This window comes from Tasmannia lanceolata, unplaced genomic scaffold (genome assembly GCF_043159265.1).
Source record: "Tasmannia lanceolata isolate RefF3 unplaced genomic scaffold, GAP_Taslan_0.1 ptg000037l, whole genome shotgun sequence".
NCBI classification, from domain to species: domain Eukaryota; kingdom Viridiplantae; phylum Streptophyta; class Magnoliopsida; order Canellales; family Winteraceae; genus Tasmannia; species Tasmannia lanceolata.
Window position 1 is genome coordinate 62213596 of NW_027518714.1, and position 19611 is coordinate 62233206.

General features: G+C 36.9%; 3 protein-coding genes and 1 pseudogene across 5 annotated transcripts in view; 2 read left to right on the forward strand and 2 right to left on the reverse strand.

Moving 5' to 3' along the window:
* The first annotated feature begins 600 nt into the window (after positions 1 to 600).
* LOC143860012 (rust resistance kinase Lr10-like) lies at positions 601 to 5897 on the forward strand. Of its 2 annotated transcripts, XM_077370520.1 has the most exons (4): positions 601 to 1428; positions 3857 to 3889; positions 4000 to 4032; positions 4511 to 5897. In XM_077370520.1, exons 1-4 carry the CDS (start codon positions 723 to 725, stop codon positions 5674 to 5676), a joined length of 1938 nt encoding a protein of 645 aa, XP_077226635.1. In that variant the 5' UTR covers positions 601 to 722; the 3' UTR covers positions 5677 to 5897. The 2 variants fall into 2 exon arrangements, with proteins under 2 accessions (XP_077226635.1, XP_077226636.1); XM_077370521.1 differs by lacking the exons at positions 3857 to 3889; positions 4000 to 4032.
* Positions 5898 to 11651: 5754 nt separating this feature from the next.
* On the reverse strand, positions 11652 to 15317 carry LOC143861664 (rust resistance kinase Lr10-like). Its single transcript, XM_077372550.1, has 4 exons — positions 15312 to 15317; positions 12319 to 12334; positions 11934 to 12224; positions 11652 to 11848 (listed from the first exon to the last, which is right to left on the reverse strand). Exons 1-4 carry the CDS (start codon positions 15315 to 15317, stop codon positions 11652 to 11654), a joined length of 510 nt encoding a protein of 169 aa, XP_077228665.1.
* The window catches only part of LOC143860024 (uncharacterized), a 44249-nt gene continuing 38969 nt past the window's right edge, over positions 14332 to 19611 (reverse strand). Inside the window, exons 3-4 of one of the 2 annotated variants that reach the window (XR_013239540.1) lie at positions 15525 to 15607; positions 14332 to 15433 (exon numbers count right to left, since the gene is read on the reverse strand). The gene's annotated coding sequence lies outside the window, so the exon portion shown is untranslated. Of the gene's footprint in view, positions 15608 to 19611 lie in introns of both variants that reach the window. The other variant, XM_077370530.1, reaches the window with a different exon arrangement.
* On the forward strand, positions 16926 to 18160 carry LOC143860023 (rust resistance kinase Lr10 pseudogene; annotated as a pseudogene).

Here is a 19611-nt window from a genome sequence, read left to right on the forward strand (position 1 = left end):
TCTAAAAAGTCATAAAACCTAAAACATAGATCTAAACCTCATATCCCAAAAATCATGAATTTAGATCTAAAATTCCAAATCAAAATTATATTTAGAAATATTAACCTCTATTTTAAGATCAATTGAAACCCACTAAAATCCTCCATTATCTAAAAACAATAAAATCATCAATGGCCCTAATAAAATCAACATGAAACAATTATGTTTGGAAAACACTCACACAACAGGATTTTGTTTGGAATTCCAAAAATCCAAAATTTAGATATAAAAAATGACTTACAAAATTCCAAATCTAAAATATATTTACAACTATTAACCTTTATTTTAAGATAAATTGAAACCCACTAAAATTCTCCAATATTTAAAAACCCTAAAAAGATGAAAGTGAAACCGATGGATGATTTGGAATCCAGCTCACTTTCTTTTCTTCTTCTTGTCTTCTTGCACATGTCTCACGATAGGAGGGTTTGTCTTTAATTACTAGCCAAACGAAATCTTTTACTGTAGGCATCTTTTACTGTTGCAATGGGGCCCTGGTTATGGTTCCCATCTTTCTCGGTAGTTTTTCTTCAAGACCGTGTTAGTTTTTCCATAGCCACTTGTTACTGGGTGGAAATGTGTGATGCAGAGAATATTAAAAGTCTCTTTTCAAGAATTCTTTTTTGTACATAAAAAATCACACCCTCTTTTCTTTCTTCGTCCTCATCTCTCTCTCCCGTGTCATGAAGAGGAGCAGATCCCCTTCGGTCGCAGTTTTAGCCTCTCTTCTTTCCCTCTTCTTTTTTCTAGGTGGCTGCAACGCTTGGGGTAGGAAACATGATTGCCATTCTTCCTGTGGAACTCTCCAAAACATCACCTACCCATTTCGCTTAACCACCGACCCGAAGGCCTGCGGCGACGATTTTCAGGTCTATGACCAGCTAGTTTACCAGCTAGCTTGTGTTGACAATCGAACCGTTATGAATTTAAGGTCCGGAAAATATTACGTCGAAGAAATTTCGTACGAGAAACAGGTCATCCGATTGGTCGATTCCGATCTACAAAAAGGCAATTGTTCTTCTCTCCCTCAGTACTATTCGCCTGGGCTATATTCGGATTTCGATGAGTGGCCATATACACTTTCTAATCACTGGGCATACACTATTGTATTCGTGAAATGTTCAGTTCCAATCAACAATTCCGAGTATAAAGCTACCACTCCTTGCTCTTCTCCTGACTATTTGTATTTCATCATCGGTAACAACATGTCAATCTCTGACCTCAACGAATCCTGCAAGTCGGTAGCAAAGACCGCTATTGATATGACAGCAGTTGGGGAAGTTGACATATCTAATTTTACTCAAATTCAAAATCTGTTGCCCATGGGTTTTGAGCTCTCTTTTGACACTTCCGATTACACAAGGTGCAAATGGCGATCATCCCCTCGATGTGAGTACTCAAATCTTATTTAAGGCCTTTAACCGCTTAATATAACATGTTCTATAATTACTATATTTGTTCATGTTGGAAATTTGATTAGTGCAAAACGGAGAGAAAGAAGAGGAAAGTGGGGTGAGCAAAAATGGAAACTCACTCTCATTTTCAACCGCCATCAAGCGATTTTTACCGGTAAAGAAGGAAAAATATATACCGGCTGGGACGGAGCTATGGTGGGGGTGCGATTAACTCCTGAAAAAAGCACCAACATTTTCCGTAATAACCCCAATATTATTGCATTTTTGCAATCGATCTTAACTCTATCTCTGTTGTGGAAATGAGTTTTGCGGCACAACATATCTATACGTCCCAACATCATATAAAAACGTCCTCTCGCTTTAGCACCTATGGTGTACGTAATGTTGAAGAAGAGAATAATGACGTTGGTTCAATTTGAGGAGAATCAGTTCCTTCCAAACTTCTCAAGAAGTTTCAGCCAAAACAAAGTAGTTCCTTCAAGCAGCTTGAAAACTACTTTAAGTCACTTCTAACTGTTGAAAGCAGAAGGGTGATGCTTTCCAAGTCTAACTGCTACCCACTAACAAGGACACATCATCCATAACCCCACTTCCAAACAATGATCACACCAATTCTCCCTTTGCAGATTCACCTGAAATCTAAACAATGATCACACCACTTCTCCCTTTCAGATTCACCTGAAATCTCTTCTCTGTCCTACATTAGAGAGAGAAAGAGTATGTGTATGTATGTATTGTGTGAGAGATATTCATTTTGTACTTAGGAAGCATACATCTTTTTTCTTGACATTTTATGTCAGTTGTACTTATTCAAGAAGTTTCATTTTGTACTTATTCATCACTTCATGTATAATTAATTGATAGAGTGACATTAACAATTGGTATGTTTATTGATTGATGGGAGCACCAACAATTATGTCATGAAAATTGTTCAACATAGTTATAATAATTGTTCAAAATGGTCAACGACCGAGATAGTCATGTGCCAAAGGAAACAAAACAAGGAAAGGGTATTAATTTACCTAGATTTGTAGATATTATTATTTAAAATTTAGGTAATGTTTTAATAAATTTGATGGGCACTATGCAGTAAAAATGTGAATTGATTTTTTAGGATAGCTAAAATAATTTTTGTATATTTCTAGTTAATTTTATTTAAAATCTGGATAAAGTTTAAGCAGGGTTAAGTAGGCCCTATGTAATGAAAATGTGAGTGTGCATTTTAGGACAATAATATTTTAACACTTTCTATTTTTCTCTGTTTTTTTTTTTTGATGGGTATCTATTTTTCTAGCTCTGTTGCTCTCGAGTAAAATTTAGTCTTTCTTTAGGTTGATATAAAGATAAAAATTGATCCAATAAATAATTAGGATTATCTTTGTATTATCTTTGTTCCTTCAGGACCACCTCGGTTCTGTTTTTACATATATATATATATATATAATCTGTTGCCCTTTTCAAAAAAAAAATAATTAGGATTAAATGAGGGTTTTAAGATGTTATGGTCTAAATATTCAAAAAAAAAAAAAAAGATTTTATGGTCTATAGATGAGATTTTGATAAACTTTTTACGAGGTTAATAAATAGTTACAAGTCTTTGCTTTTGTATTTTGGGTTATACGATGTGTTGATCATGATTTGATCAAATATACTTTCATTTTACTTTTCTCTAGCATTTGCTTGTAAAGATAGAGAAATTATATGGTGGCCAACCGTGAAGTCCCGTCAAGGTGGTACAGTACCACCCTTGATATTTGATCAACAGCAGCGGCTTAAAAAGTGCGCTGCTGTTCGATCAAATATCAAGGGTGGTACCGTTTTGACGGTAGTTGACGGTCGGGCACCATATAAAAACTCAGATAGAGAAATTATTGGATTATAAGATTATTTATAGTATTGTTCTATCTCTAGTAAAACTTCTACTTTTGGTTCATTCCTATTAGTTCACTTGCTTCAATAAGACAATATGAATTTTCTTTTGGTGTTTTATGGCCAATTTCAAGTAAGATTTTAATTTACTAATATTTTTTTTTAAATTTTAGATATATTACTATGTTAAATATATCTCAATTTTATGTCAGTTGCTAACATATTGTCGATATACAATCTATAAGTTCTTGGTGAAGTTTTTCATGAACTTTTCCAGTGACTATGATTTAGAATCCTAAAATCTAGTACAAAAGGATTGTAAGAGCTCAACCAGTGACTATGAACTTTTCAAGTCGTACAGCTCAACCAGGATTGTAAGAGCCAGTAGAAAATCCTAAAATCTACAAAGGGTGGAATGGTCGAAGTATCATACCTTGTTAGTATCTAAGCAACGATAAATGTGGAATCCTTAGCTTAGAGTTTGGTGTTTTGGATTCTTATTCTTATATTAATTACGTGTTGGATATATGCAGGTTTCTTCCAATCTATGCTGTTTCTCATTGCTGGTAAAGCTTTCAAAAGGCCTTCCCTTCTTTCGTAATTTTCTATGGAAAGTGTGAAGCTTTATCATCTATAGTCAACCCGGATGACTTTGTTTTCTCGTCTCTTTTTTCAGGTATCTTTTTAGGTATCTGGCAGTGTAAGATATGTAAGTGATCTTACTTGACAATTTAAATTTCCTTTAAAATAGGGCAATGATACCCCAACCCCCACCACACACACCCACACATACACAGAAATCGTTAACTTGTAATGCTTTTGGAGTTAACGGTTGCACCTCCACGGCTCCACCCCTTCATATATCCTAACGATATCTGTTAGGAGAAGGGTGGGGGGAGGATATCCATCAGGGGGGGATATCACTGCCCTTAAAATGGTGCTGAGTTTGTTTCTTTTTCTAGTTATCCACTTTCTAGTTATCCATGCCTGTAAATGTTCTATCGACACCTGTAGATTTAATGTCCGCACCTATTTTTTCTGTTGTTGGCATGCGATGATATAAGTGATCTTACTATACAATTTAAATTTCAATTAAAATAGTGATTTTTTTATTTGACATGATGAGATTAAAAGTGCTTTTATTACCAAATCTAATGCATAGTATGCATGTGGTTCTCTATGTGAAGTTGTTTTGCTAGCAAGAACATTTATAGGTGTACTCTGCCTGGCTATCTTCTTGGCATATAAGTTACGAATCAGACATATTTGGATGGATGCCACAGTTGAAGAGTTCTTAACTAAGCACAGAAATCGGACGCCAACAAGATACTCTTACTCAGATATTAAGAAGATGACCCATGGTTTCAAAGAAAAATTAGGGAAGGGAGGCTTTGGCACCGTCTTTAAAGGAAAACTCCGAAGCCGTCGTCCGGTCGCCGTAAAGTTGTTGGCCAATTCTAAAGCTAATGGGCAAGATTTCATCAATGAAATTGCTACCATAGGAAGGATTCATCATGTTAATGTGGTTCAACTTATCGGATTCTGCTCAGAGGGTTCAAAAAGGGCTCTTATTTATGACTACATGCCTAATGGGTCTTTGGAAAAATACATTTTTCCTCAACAAGAAAGCATTGGCCATTTGAGTTGGGAAAAAACGTACAAGATCGCATTAGGAATTGCACGAGGGATCGAATATCTGCATCGAGGTTGTGACATGAGAATTCTACATTTCGATATCAAGCCTCACAACATCCTTCTTGACGAGAATCTTATCCCAAAAGTTTCTGATTTTGGACTAGCTAAGTTTTATCCCACGGAAAAAAGCATTGTGTCCGTCACGGCCGTAAGAGGAACCCCCGGATATATTGCCCCTGAACTATTTTTGCAAAATCTCGGGGGTGTCTCTTACAAGTCTGATGTCTACAGTTTTGGGATGCTTCTAATGGAGATGGCAGGGAGGAGGAGCAATTTTAACGCTAAGGCAGAGAATTCGAGCCAAATTTTCTTTCCCTTGTGGATTTATGACCAGGTTAATCAAGGAAATGATATGGAATTAGGGAATGCTTGTGATGATGAAAAGGAAGTAGCAAAAAAGTTGATTATAGTGGCGTTATGGTGCATACAAATGAAGCCTGCAAATCGTCCTTCAATGGGCAAAGTGTTAGAGATGCTAGAGGGAAGTATGGAGCTTCTACAAATACCACCCAAGCCTTCCCTATCTTCTCCAACACGGGCGACTAATGAAGATGATGCAACACAAATGGATACCATGGGATCATCAACTATTTCTGAAATTGAGTTAGTTTCACAAAATCACACAGAATCAAATCTCTTATCTGTGATAGTAGACTAATTAGTGATTGTTATAATGAGAACATATAATATACAATGGGGTTGAGCCTCCAGCTCAACTGGTTGAGGCTTTGGCTTTCAACCTTAAAGTTGGAAGTTCAATCCCAGCTTACCTATAAAAAAAAACATGTAATATACAGGGATAATAATTGGCATGTGAACTGCTATATGTATTATGGTAAATGACAGCATGGCTACATGGACACCTCGGATGGTGATAGAGATGAAGTTTTTCATGATCATGAGACTCATGTGGTACTAGCACATGAGTCTAGCAAGATTTCAACTATGGGTTTAGTAAGCTCGTCTTTCAATAATGCATAATCCAAATCTATGGAGCCTAGTACTATTGGATGTTTTCCTTCTACTTGCTAAAATCAACCTATTCAGATACTCTATCCTAGACGGGTATTTAGAAATAGAACTGAGGTTAATGGTGTAGATATAGTTTATAGTCATTTATATGGTCACTCCTAATAACACATATTAATCTATAATAGAGGTTTAAATTAGTTCAAGGTTTTATATAATCTAACTATTAGAAAAGACTAATTAGATTGGACTCAAGGTTTGAGGATTTTATAGACTCCCTCCCAAGCTAATAAACAAATATATTTTATCTCCTTAGCCCCCTATTTTTTTAGTATTGAACGTAATGAAGGTAGCGCTGCACTCTTGTCTGCCGATTCTTAATGAAATCTTTGAACATACTCTGTCATTTTTAATAATATCCCACTTATCTTGAGAGCAGGAAAGTGAAAATCCATCGAGTCTTGATGCCTTATACATCTCCATCTCAAAGATAACTTCCTTTTTTCCTCCTCCCCGAATTGACTTTCAATCCATTTGACACTTAATTACCGAAAATGCATCAAATATGAGCTCATAAAGGGCGCATAGTGGCTCTTTATTGGCGCTTTTTTAGGCGCGGTGCGATCCACACCATAGATGGTTGATCTAACGATGACTGAGTTGGAGAGAGGTTTTACTCAAACCAACAGTCACCTCTAGAATCGATCAGGACCGTTCAATATCAATGGGTGCGATCTAACGGTCAGATTTCAAACATTCTGGAAAGGTGCCCTGTAGAGGTGTTTTTCACACTGAAAAGACACCAGGTGGTCTACAAAATGTGCAGAATTCAGTCATTTCATATAGAAAAACGAATTGGCAATTCTGACAGACTTTACACTCTCTTCTGCACTCCTACAAAATCCCCAAGTATTTCTATATACTGTTTTTCTTTTGTTTACTGTTCTAGATACTGTTTTTCTGCAGAAACATTATCTAGAAATTTCTCTAAGGCTTGAAATTTCGGAAGGGCATTTCGGGTTTGATTCCGCTAGTGCTACGCATCATCAAACATTAGTAGGGCTTCCCTACTAGGCTTCATTGTATCTTGGAGGCAATTCGCGGATCCCCTTTGCACACTACTAGTGGGGGCGAATCTTGTCTTAAGGAAAGTGATATCACGCCTTGAAGCAACAAGTTTCTGTTTTTATCAACAACAGTACCCTCAAAATTTACAACATCATCAACCTCGATCCTTCGTATCTCTCACCAATCTCTCATTAACTCTAAGCGCACCATAAAATTAACCCTATGTTTAGCATTGGCCATCCTGTGGAAGAAGTCTGTGTTCCAATCCCTTCCTTGAACCACAGGGATTTAAATCACCATCTCCACAGTTTCTTCCCAACTAGTGAACTCATCATATTCCTTCGACTAAGATAGTCTCATTTCCCGCTCGCTAACCAGAAGAGGTCACTCCTATTCTTCGATTCTTTCCTACCCACAAATTTCCTCCTCCCCGACGCATTAACTTTCTAGTCCTTTATAATAATCAAAATTTTAAGGATATATGCCAATAAAATTTTGTGACATTAGCATGAGCAATTTAGGCTTAAGGTAAAAACCTAAATTCGTTTTTACGACCAATTTAGGCGTAAGGTATTTTAACATAGAGTCATGATCCGACTCCCCTTACTAATTAAATAAATCTTTCTTGGAACCAAATCATCCCTCATTTCTCACAGAAAGTGACAAAAATATTCATCTATATCATGGGAAATGTCCAAAGTATCCCTATCTCATAGGAAATAACCAAAATACCCCTATCCTTTTTTGACGCCTTTATGCGTCAATTCAAGTTAAAGAGGTGCGAATAATCCTCTATCGAATTTATCATCTCCCTATTTTTAGTGTCTTCACTAAGTTTGTTTCATGTAATGCAATTGGCCAACATGTAGGGGCCGTTTGGATACGCTGATTTAAGAATCCAGGTTATAGTTTGAAAACAGTGTAAAAGAGGGTTCCTGATTATGCTGTCCAAATCTCTCCCCCATCCTCAGATTTAGGGGTGCAAGTGCAAGTCGGGTCGGGTCGGGTCGAGGACAACCCTAACCCAACCCAACCCGTGATAGCATTCCCTCAACCCTAACCCGACCCAGCCCGAGCCTCAGGTTGAGGATGGTCAACCCTAACCCAACCCGCCTCCAAATCGGGACGGGTTGGGTTTGGGTTGAGTCGGGTTGGGACCAGGTTCATCTACGGCCAGAAAGAAAAATATAGGAAAGAAAAACATAATCCTAAGAAAATAATGATAAAATTAGAGGACGGAGGACGGGTTCGAGTCGAGTTGCTAAGGCCTCAACCCTAACCTAACCCAAATTTAAATCAGGTTTGCTTTTCCCAACCCAACCTGAGAAAATGCCAACCCAACCCGAGCCAAAATCGGGTTGAACCCGTGGTTCGGGTTGAGCCCGACCCAAGTTGCACCCCTACTCATATTTCTAAGACCTGGAAACCTCGGACCATCTCCTGCTCTCTTGCTATCGGAAAAAATGCTCTCTTGCTGTCGGAAAGAAGGGCGAGAAATCAAAAAACGACGGCTGTTATCTTTCTTCTCTACAATTTTGAGGAAATCCAAGATTCTAAAATCCACGTGCCCAAACGGTCCCGTCATGATTGCAATCCAATGTGAGGAATTCATGTGACCTTTGGTTTTTAATATAATTCCATATGAAGTCTTCATATAATTAGTTGAAAGCCAATTCAGGGTCTTCGTAGCCATGTAAAAGCTGAGAAAAATAGCACCAACATAAGCATAAGAGAACAATATCTGGTTACTATAGTTGTCCCCTTTCCAACTGCTGTCATCTGTTTTCGCTTTGAAATTCGTCCAAGGACCACGAATACCATTACCAAGAAAGAGAAGAAAAACAATCCAATCATCAGGGTTTGAGATCGATATTCTAGAATATGGCAAAATGGCAAAATCTCGGTCTTTGCCATCGTAGTATTAGGCTTACCCAAGTAAAAATACAGCATCTTCATCTTACTAGGTGGGTATCCTTTTTTATATGGTTGCTTATTTTATTTGCAACCCCAGCCCACGAACCAAACTAATACTATACTATAATTAAGTCCTCTATATCTTTCTTCTGCTCGAACCTATGTTCTCCTTTATCATCTTTTTGCCTTATTTTTCACATTGCATCGGTTAGATGATCTGATGAACTTCTCCAATCCACTTTTGACCTTTTCAATTCATTGGTGAGACTTTTGGACTACTAAAGAAATTAGGATTTTAAGACCTTCTGACTTCCAAACCGTGCTGGTCCCTCTAGTATATAAAAGGGATTTGCTAGGGACCATCACTGGAGGCATTAGATAAAATACATAAATTGAAGGAAAATGCTACACTATGTGTATCAAGATCAACTGTCTTGATTTCACATACTCGCCCCTGTAGGACCCAAATCATCCCTCATTTCTCACAGAAAGTGACATAAATATTCATCTATATCATGGGAAATGCCCAAAGTATCCCTATGACATAGGAAATAACCAAAATACCCCTATCGTATAGAAAACCATAAAATACGCCCAACTCATAGAAAATGATAAAATACCCCTATATATTTTAAAGATAATAAATATACATATATCTCACGGAATTTGACCAAAGAATCCCTCTCATGAAAAATGAAGACAATACACGTATTTTATATAAAATTACTTTACCTCACAAAATCAGGAAAATACTACACTATGTGTGAGTAGTAATTGCCATACATAACTATTACTAAGTCCACTATATAGACTTTACCATTATAAATATGGTTATAGGGCCACGAAAGAGTAGCTTCACTACCACATTATAAAAGATATAGTGATACAGGGGAAGGTGCCCTGTGACACAAGATGATCGGTGGAAGTGAGTCACAAAGAGGGGGTCTGCTCAAAGTAGTAAACCCCAGGAAAGCAAATGTGGTTCTAATGGACTGCCCTTCCCTGACCTTTTTATGCTTTTACTCAAACTCTAATCTGTCCGAGAAAGTATCTTGCAGGCTTGCAGCAGTACGGGAATGATGCTGAACAAATGATGTAATTAATTCCCAACTTCGAATTTAAGAAGCTCTCCAACATGTCAACTGTGTTTGTATTCAATTAAAAAAAGAGAATAAGCTCTTTAATAATGAGGCTTTTTATCTTCACCAAGAGCGACTGATCGAGGCCTTAATACCTTTGTAAAATACCTTTGAAAGTCAAACTTGTTCCTTAGATTGAAGGATTCCTCACTGGAATTATGAGCTCCAAATCAGTAAATGGAAAATAGTACACTAGACAGGTGATTTATGAGCCTAAGGAAGATGTGAACATTTGCATAGCAACTGTCACTAGAGTTATTTACTAAATCAAACCCCATCAAACGAGCATAATAGAATCACAGTAATACTCAATTCCCATCATCAAAATTAGCATGCCAACTAGTCTCAGGTGGATAAAATCAAATAGCCCAGTAAATGTTCGCAACACAAACAGATGGCGTGCATGTGCCAGAACAGAAACATATTAGAAATTCTCCTTGTTTTGGACCTCAGAAACAGATCCAATGTAGATGAACTAGGAGATTACCTCTCAGAAGCATTATAGAACAGAATATATGGAATGAAATTCAAGGTAAGTAATGGGAGTGTTTCACTTACAGAACCATTTGAGAAGGAATCTCTTGAGCTAGCTTCCATCAAATTGTAAATTGGTAAGTAATGCTACACAACAATAATTTCCTGAATCGTTTATAGAAGTCCTTGCAAACAATGAGTAATTTGCGGAAGAAAGAAGAAAAGCTTGAAATATCAAGCCCAATTTTCGAGTTCAAAAATACAACTCTCAGTTCTCCCATGAAAAAGAGGGAAATGGGCTTATACAGCTGCCTTTACAAGAGAAAAAGACAATTCTACCCCTATTTTTCCTCCCAAACAGTGGAAGATTTGGATGTAAAGATCCTCGAGTAAGACGAAAAGGGATTTATGACCACATTCTTATATGTGTCAGCAATTCCAACTTGGATAAATACGAGCATGTCCAAGAAAAACCACTAAAATTTAAGAACCTAGTTTATATGTGAATTAAAAAATCAAATACCAAGATAGTAATTACACAAGATAACTCATACACAAGAAATATACGGGGCTAATCCAATGAAATATACACTAATCAAAATGGAAAATTCATTTACCAAAAAATTTGAGGAAATACAAGAAATTAGCTCGGTAAGAATGACAAATCCCATTTTCTCTATGCGCAGAGTCTCTTATACTTAGTTATAAAAAAAAAAGTCAACTATTTTTCAAAACTAGTGGGACCCATATCAAAGGATGATCCAAACCATTAATTTTTTCAGCCACATCCATTACTGGATGCTCCTAACCTACATATCTATAGAGATAAATTTTGAAAAATAGTCTCACGCACCATCCTGTGTGTAAGATACTCGACAATAACAATCAGTGGTTTAGCTTTCGTTGGCAAACCCCAAATGTGACTTGTCCAAGACTTAGATGGATCAAGGGCCTAGGACATCCGATCAAGGTGATCTCAAGATCATTCGGCTGGATCAACGGATCCATTAAGCAAACAAGGCACAAGTGGGGACCAATAAATGGACTCAAAATTAACTCAAAATCGCATTTAATTGTGAGGCTTGATATCGAAATGGAGAATGCATTGTTCACAACCCTGGTGTAGATATTCGATTCCTTTAGCAACACCAACTGCAATATCTTGAAGCTTTTCCCAACCAAGCACTGGGTCTTTAGCATCAGCTAAGAAGATGAATTTCTCTAGGGATTCATTCGGCATGAATTCATAAAAGTGCTCTTCTGAATCTATCAACACAAAATCCTAGAAGGCGAACCACATTGACATGATGAATTCTACCAATGGTACCCACTTCGTTAATGAAATCTTCACCATTATCACCAGAGTTTTGGAGGAGCTTTACAGCAACAGTGACTTCACTGGGAAGCTTCCCTTTGAACACGGAGCCGTAACCTCCTTGACCCAACTTTTCCTTGACTTGATCTGTCATCTTTTTCAAATCAGCATAAGAATATCTTGTGGGCTTCATTGATTTGTAATCTTCCAAGAACTTTTCAACTTTGAGTTGGTTTTCTATATCCTTTCTATCTCTTTTCCACCAGATGTAGACCTTAATGCTGATCAATGTTGCTAATAAGAGAACAAATATGCCTATGCTGACACCTGAACATATAATAAGATTGAAGATCATTAAGTAATTAAGGTACATTTATCTAATCTCTAAACATGGCAGAGAGCTCTACCTATTATTATGTACTTTTCATCACTTGATCCTGTAAAAAATAATAGTAGAAAGTTAGAATCATTACACACATGGTCTTCATTCATTTCAAGCAATCCAATCCATCAATTGTTCATGTAACCAAGAAGAAACACAGAAATTCTTAATTTTTAACTTTACATTTTCTTTTTAAAAAAAGATCGAAACAACAAACTCAATTGTAGGGATAAAAATGTAACCATAGTGCTACTACACACATACACACATACACCTACATATGCGTGCGGTAACCATAGGCACCTACATATGCATGTGTTAAGAACTTTTGTGTCAAACAATGTTGCCTTCTCTCTTTTATAGAGAGAAAATATGACGGTTGGGAGGAAAAAATGCCCATTAAGATGGCAAAATGTTTCTCTCCCAATAGTCACTTTTGCAATTATTGGAGAAGATGAAACGGTTTGCATTAATAGGTGTAATTATAAAAATGTTTTGGAAAAAAATAAAAAGTTGTTTTGGAATTAATGGAAAAATTTAAAACAGTTTTTACCAAAAAAAGTTCATTTTTATTTACCCAAACCCGATCCTCATACTGGTCCGGAGGGTGATCGTGTGTGTTTATATGAACTTGGGTTCATGTAGAACCAGGTCACCAAACAAATTCCAGCGTCCCCCCTGAAATGCGCAAACCTTTCCTCCACTCTATCTCTTATAAGGAAGTCAAACTTTTTTGAAAGTTCCAATGTGGGACTAAACATTCTTGCATTGGAGTTGAAACCCACTCCACACACCAGCTTTTGAAAACAAAGAGGAGATTTTAATTTTGAATCTTCCTTCCAAATGTTATGTTCAAGTAGTAACTTTTCACTCTAAAATTTCTAACACTGTGTTAGACTCGTCATCCAGAAAAGCCTAAATGCCTATGTATTTCAGTTTTAAATGACTTCCCAAATAATTTATTTCAGTTTAAGTCCTGATATATTAACTGGTTCTATCGGTTGTTTAATTCCTGTCTCAAGAGAAATTATATTTCATAGCAAGTTGGATGTAGGGAAATAGAATTTCAGATTTTTTCTATGGAGAAATAATTTTTCCGTGTTGGTCATTAAACTCATTTTCTATGATTTGTTTTTCAAAAGAAATAAAAAATTAAGCTGAAAACCTACTAGAGCTTGGAATTTTTTTCATGGAATATTTTTTCTCTGGAAAATATTATTTTTCATAATTTCAATTGAGGCTGTCTCCCCTTGTGGCCACAAAGTGCGTCACCGAGAAATCAGCATTCAAGTTTGTTGTGAAGAGTGGATTTCACCTCCGGGCGCAAGTAAATCAGCCCATGAGGAAGGTGAATCACCTCTCTTGTAAGAGGCCGAAATTAAAATGCATGGATTTCAGTGAGATTAATCTTTGCCTTTCACTCTCTTGTGAAAGGCTGATTTCTGGGCTGAACATGAAACGAGCTCATTTTCTTTTCCCTAGATCTGAACGCCTACTTATTCAACAGGCTTGGACTCATTTTGTTGACAGAAAAACCATTCCTGCAACATGACAAATTAATAGCTTCATGGCAGAGAAGAACATGGTATCTTACCATATCTTACCATATGTTTCTGTTTTGAAACATAGACAATTTGTATGGTTTGGACGGGCGACCGCCGTGGGTCGGGCGACCGCGATAGGTTTATGAACTGAAATTTTAATCGGACAGGTAGCCCTCGCCGGAAGACCGCCATGGGCCGGTCGACCACGGCGATAAGAAATTTAAAATTAAAAAAGGGCGCCCGATAAGGGCGGGCGACCGCCATAGCTCGGTCGACCGGGCCGGTCGGGCAAAAGAGCCGTTGGGGCTTTTGCAGGTTGACTTTTTCAACCCAATTTTTTACAGTTTTACCCCAAACGGTCATATTTCCAAATGGGTTATATATAATCATCTAAACATATCTAAACAAGCTTTTGAACATTTTAGAAATATCAAATCCCAATTTCCTCAAGCTAAAACCTTTATATCAAAAGCTAAACCATTAGGCTTCTTACATATTCTATCTTCGGAGAGTTTGTGAGCTATCAAAGTTGTAATCCGCCTATTAAGAGGCATTAAGAGTTTTTATTTTTATTTTCTTCATTATATTTGAGGTTCTTCTCTTCGGCCCAGTAACAAAGGTGAAGACATTGTGAGGGTCTACTCTTCGGCCCGTTAAAAAGGGAGAAGACATTGTAAGATGGTGTGTCCCCTCGCAAGGCTTTATGCAGAAAGGGTTTGTTCCCTTTGGAGTCGGAGGAGTTGGGTGTACGGCTTGGAGATTCGCCTTATTGAAGAATCTCATTGTTTTAGTGGAGCGCCCCAAGGAGGTAAAACTTGGAAGAGTGGAGTAGGTCTTGTCATAGACCGAACGACTATAAATCTCATGCCTTGTGGATGCTTTCTCTTCTCCCTCTCTTTGCACTTTGGTGATTGGTAATCTCTACCCTTTAATTGCATTTATGGTTTATTGAACAAGGGTTAGAGCATATAGGCTTAAAGTAACATCTAAACCCTAGATTTCACTATATTGATTATTTGAACAAGGGTTAGATTAACTAGTGCTTAATTAGTAAATTAATTTTAATAATCCACTTAATTAAGCCTAAAATTTTTAATTAGCCACCCCTTCTTGGGTTGTCACCTTGTATTTCACTATGCAACTGACCCCATTATTTCTAAACTTCAAGTTTACAAGCTTTCTGATCAAGAACGCTTTATTTCCAGCTGTCTTTTTCTCATATAAATCATGCAACTTCTTCCGCAAAGAATTTGCACTAGTTTCCGTTGTTACATAGTGGAACACAACATTATCCAACCATTGTCGGATACAAGTTACAGCTTTCCTATCCAACTTCTTTCAATAATCAATGGTTAGGGATTCTGGCTTCTTCTTTATCCTCTCAATCGACAAATAGAGGTCTCTTCAATATAGTAGGTCTTCCATCTTGGCTTTCTAGATTAACCACTTTCCTTCATTTAGGCTAATCATCCTTGAAGTGGTACTTGCCTCCATCTTTAACCCCAGACAAATAGAAAAAAAACCCAACCAAAAGCTCTTATACCAATTTGTTGGAGAAACATGGATAGACCATGGTAGATAAACTTTCCCCTTCTAACTGTGAATTATAACTGGCCAAGAATAAGAAACCACAAAAAGATAAGAGGAATACAACAAGAAAAGAGAAATAACAGTGAAATCTTGTAGGAAATATGGGTTTACCTCAAAACCCCTTGGAAGAGAACTTTTTCCCACCCCAAGAATCCAAGCGTGCGAAATCATTGAATAATCATGTACCTAGATTACTAAAAGTTGGGGTTTTGACTGAATTATTTATTGGAATTATTGAATAAAATTCATAGTGCTTGAAAAGTAGTGTCTTGCAAAATGAAAAGGCCTCGTATTATGTTAAATATAAAGCTGTGAATGATTTCATTAAAAATTTCGATCAATTATTTAGGATAGTTTATTTGCTCATACATCTCATTGCAAATTGTAAGAGCCCATAGGAAATCCTAAAATATAAGAAAACAATAGTTTAATGTGTATAATGTAAAGAAACAAGTGTGCTTGCATTCTTATTCTTATATCAATTACTTGTTGAATCATGCAGGTTTCGTCCAGTTTATGCCGTGCGTCATCCGTGGTAAAGCTTTTAAAAAGCCTTCTCTTTCTTTCTTAATTTTCTTTAATTTGGAAAGTGTGAAGCTTTTTCATATATATTTGACGGTGCTGACATTGTTTTCTTGTCTCTTTTCTAGTTGCGTTCGTCTATATGTTGTATGTTATCATAGGTAAAATCACTTGACAATCTAAATTACAATTAAAATCGTGCTTTAATTATAAAATCTAATGCACATTATGCATGCGATTCTTTATGTGAAGTTCATTGGGCAGCACGAACATTAATTGGGGTATTATGTGTGGCTATCTTCTTGGCATATAAGTTACGAATCAGAGATATTTGGATGGATGCCACATAGGGGTGTAAACGAGCCGAGCCGAGCCGAGCTTGGCCAGGCTCGGCTCGGCTCGTTAAGCTCAAAGGCTTGGCTTGGGCTCGGCTCGGGCTCGAACCAGGCTCGGCCAGGCTCGCGAGCCGCTCGTGAGCCGGTTATAAAGTTTCGCCTATCTCACTAGCAAAAGCAAATTTCAAAAAAACGTAATGATTACAATAAAATAGCTGATTTTATAAAGTTTCGCACCTCTAGTGATAAAAGAAAAAAAAGTAATGATTACAAACAAAAGTAAACAGCTGATTTTATAAAGTTTAAAATGAAAAATTACGAATAAAATGTGCTAACTTATGACAATTAATAAAAAAATACCAAATTTTTTTCAAAGTTATGACAATTACGGTTTTCGATTTTTCACAACCGTTCGTTTTTTCATATGATGTTGACATTACATACGTACAATCATACCATCATTACGTATAGTATATGTTTTTTCAGATGAACATGACATGACACGAGCCTTGACGAGCCGAGCCGAGCCGAGCCTAGCCTGGCTCGGGCTCGGCTCGGCTCGTTAAGGATTCGAGCCGAGCTCGAGCCGAGCCCTAACCGAGCCGAGCCCGAGCGAGCTTCCTAGCCCGAGCCAAAATTGACACCCCTAATGCCACAGTTGAAAAGTTCTTGAGCAAGCATAGATGTCAGACGCCAACAAGATATTCCTATTCAGATATTAAGAAGATGACCCAAGGCTTCAAGGTGAAATTAGGCCAAGGAAGCTATGGCTCTGTCTATCGAGGAAAGCTCCGAAGCCGCCGTCTAGTCGCGATAAAGTTGTTGTCCAAGTCGAAAGGGAAAGGGCAAGATTTTATCAGCGAGATTGCAACAATAGGAAGGATTCATCACCTCGATGTGGTTCGACTCATTGGATTCTGTTCAGAGGGTTTTCAAAGGGCTCTTATTTATGACTTCATGCCAAATGGCTCTTTGGAAAAATACATTTTTCCTCAACAAGGAAGTATCAACCCTTTTAGTTGGGAGAAGACATATGATATGGCATTAGGAATTGCAAGAGGGATCGAATATTTGCATCGAGGTTGTGACATGAGAATTCTTCATTTTGATATCAAGCCTCACAACATCCTTCTTGATGAGAATTATATTCTAAAAGTTTCTTATTTTGGACTAGCCAAGTTTTATCCAACCGAAGAAAGCATTGTCTCTCACGGATGCAAGAGGAACCATAGGATATATGGCCCCCAAACTATTTTATAAAAATAGGGGGTGTCTCTTACAAGTCTAATGTCTACAGTTTTGGGATGCTTCTAATGGAAATGGCAGGGAGGAGGAGGAATTTGGCAGAGAATTCATGCCAAATTTACTTCCCATTATGGATATATGACCAGCTTAGTCAAGGAAATGATATGGGACTAGAGAATGCTACAGAGGACGAAAAAGAAATAGCGAAAAAATTGATTATAGTGGCGCTATGGTGCATACAGACAAAGCCTGTAGATCGTCCTTCAATGGGCATAGTGTTGGAGATGCTAGAGGGAAGTTTGGAGCTTCTACAAATACCATCTAAGCCTTTTCTATCTTCTCCAGCACGTGTGATTGATGAAGATCATGCAAGCAAAATGAATTTCATGGAATCGTCAGTTATCTCTGATGCTGGGTTAGTGATGCAGAGCATCCCCTAAGATTCCTTACATCTTCCCATCCTAGCTCATTACCGTAGGATTTCCTCTTTTGATGTATTAGTCATAGTGGTAAATTTTGAGCTTTTTCTTGTGTATTTATTGTCTTTTGGGTTAAGGTAGGGATCGCTTAGTCATTTTTCTATTCCTAGTTATCATTTTAGTTTAATCTTTTTTTTTTCTGTCAGACTTTATTTACTATACTGGATTTATTTATGTCTACAGTTTGTTCCATGTTTATATTATGAAGAAATAAATTATTTAGAGAAATGATAAAGTGAAGGGCATCCAGCCCAACTGCTATCACTTGCATCAAATAATAGCTCAACAAACAGAAGTTGAAAAGAAAAGTAGCCATTTGAATTTAGGGCATAAATTATTATGGGAAATGAAATATTCAAGAAAAAAATGCCAATCTGCGGATTATAAATACTCCTAGAAAATGGGATTTTTTTTTCACTTCTAGACTAAACTTTCTTTGAAAAATGAACTATCCAAACGCGAAAAAACTCATTTCCAAATGAAATTTTATTACAAGAAAACTTTTACCCTAGTACCAAACAGACCTTACTAGCATCAAAAATCAAATACAAGGAATCCAACAAAAGCAAAGGAAATTAACCCCATTCTCATAGAGAATTCGCCTAACAATTTCAAAAGTATTCAATTTTTGTCTAGGAAAATCTCTCCCGGATTTAGCCATAAAATCCAATAGGGCATCTTACAGCCAAATGGAGGCAGCTACAACTCATTCAAAATGTACGAAAAATGTCCTTCCTATTTTTTTGGATATTTTTTCAAAATCATGAAAATAACTCCTCAGGAATAGGAAGTTCCTTAATTTGTGATGTAAACAATCCTTCTTAGTGCCAATGCATGGATAAAATGTCAGAGTAATTAGCATTTGAATGAGTTTATATATAACCACAATACCTTCAATCCAAAATTTCGGACCGAAATTTTGGTGGGGACTGAAACCAAAATTTGCTGAAATTCCGTATTTCTCGGTCGAAATTTGGTAATTTCGGTCCGAAATTACAATTTAATGTAATTTTTATAAAAAAAAAGCATGTTTCAATATTTCGGCTGAAATTTGAAATTTCGGTCCGAAATTTTGGAATTTATTAAATAATATTTTTTTATTATTACCAAATTTCGGCCCAAAATTTCAGATTTCGGTGGGGTCCGAAATAGGTACCGAAACCGAAATTTAAAACCTTGCTTCAATCTAAAGATCAATTTTCATAATCTATTCAGCCTACTCGTTTTGAAGGTGTGGCAACAACAACTGGAATGGCTTTGCAATCCCTTTAGGGACCCAGCACATACGCAGTTGTAATAATTTTGCACACAACTATCCTGCGTACAACAAATTAGTTAGCGAATTAAATGTATGAAATCATATATAGAAAAAAAAAATCTAACAAAGGAGGTGTAGACACCCCCTACATTAAAATGGTCAAGTGTTTGAGTTACTCACTGGAAGGACAACACCTACAAAGGACTTATATACTATCCTCAAAAGGGTGTTCTCAATCAGCAGAGCATCACAGCATTTCATTTTTGGAAGTGAACTTCATATTCACGAGGGGTATGAAAATGTCCTTCCTATTCACAAGGGGTATTTTCATGATTTTAAGAAAAAAAATCCAAAATTAT

Bases quoted from the DNA above. Each gene is read 5' to 3' on its own strand.
- LOC143861664 (XM_077372550.1), bottom strand. The intron at 11,849-11,933 runs GTGAAGATTTCA...TTGTGTTGATAG, and splicing joins CCAAAACTCTGGTGATAATG to ATTCAGAAGAGCACTTTTAT.
- LOC143860012 (XM_077370520.1), top strand. From the start codon at position 723: ATGAAGAGGAGCAGATCCCCTTCGGTCGCAGTTTTAGCCTCTCTTCTT. The intron at 1,429-3,856 runs GTGAGTACTCAA...GGATATATGCAG, and splicing joins ATGGCGATCATCCCCTCGAT to GTTTCTTCCAATCTATGCTG. The intron at 4,033-4,510 runs GTAAGTGATCTT...CTCTATGTGAAG, and splicing joins TATCTGGCAGTGTAAGATAT to TTGTTTTGCTAGCAAGAACA.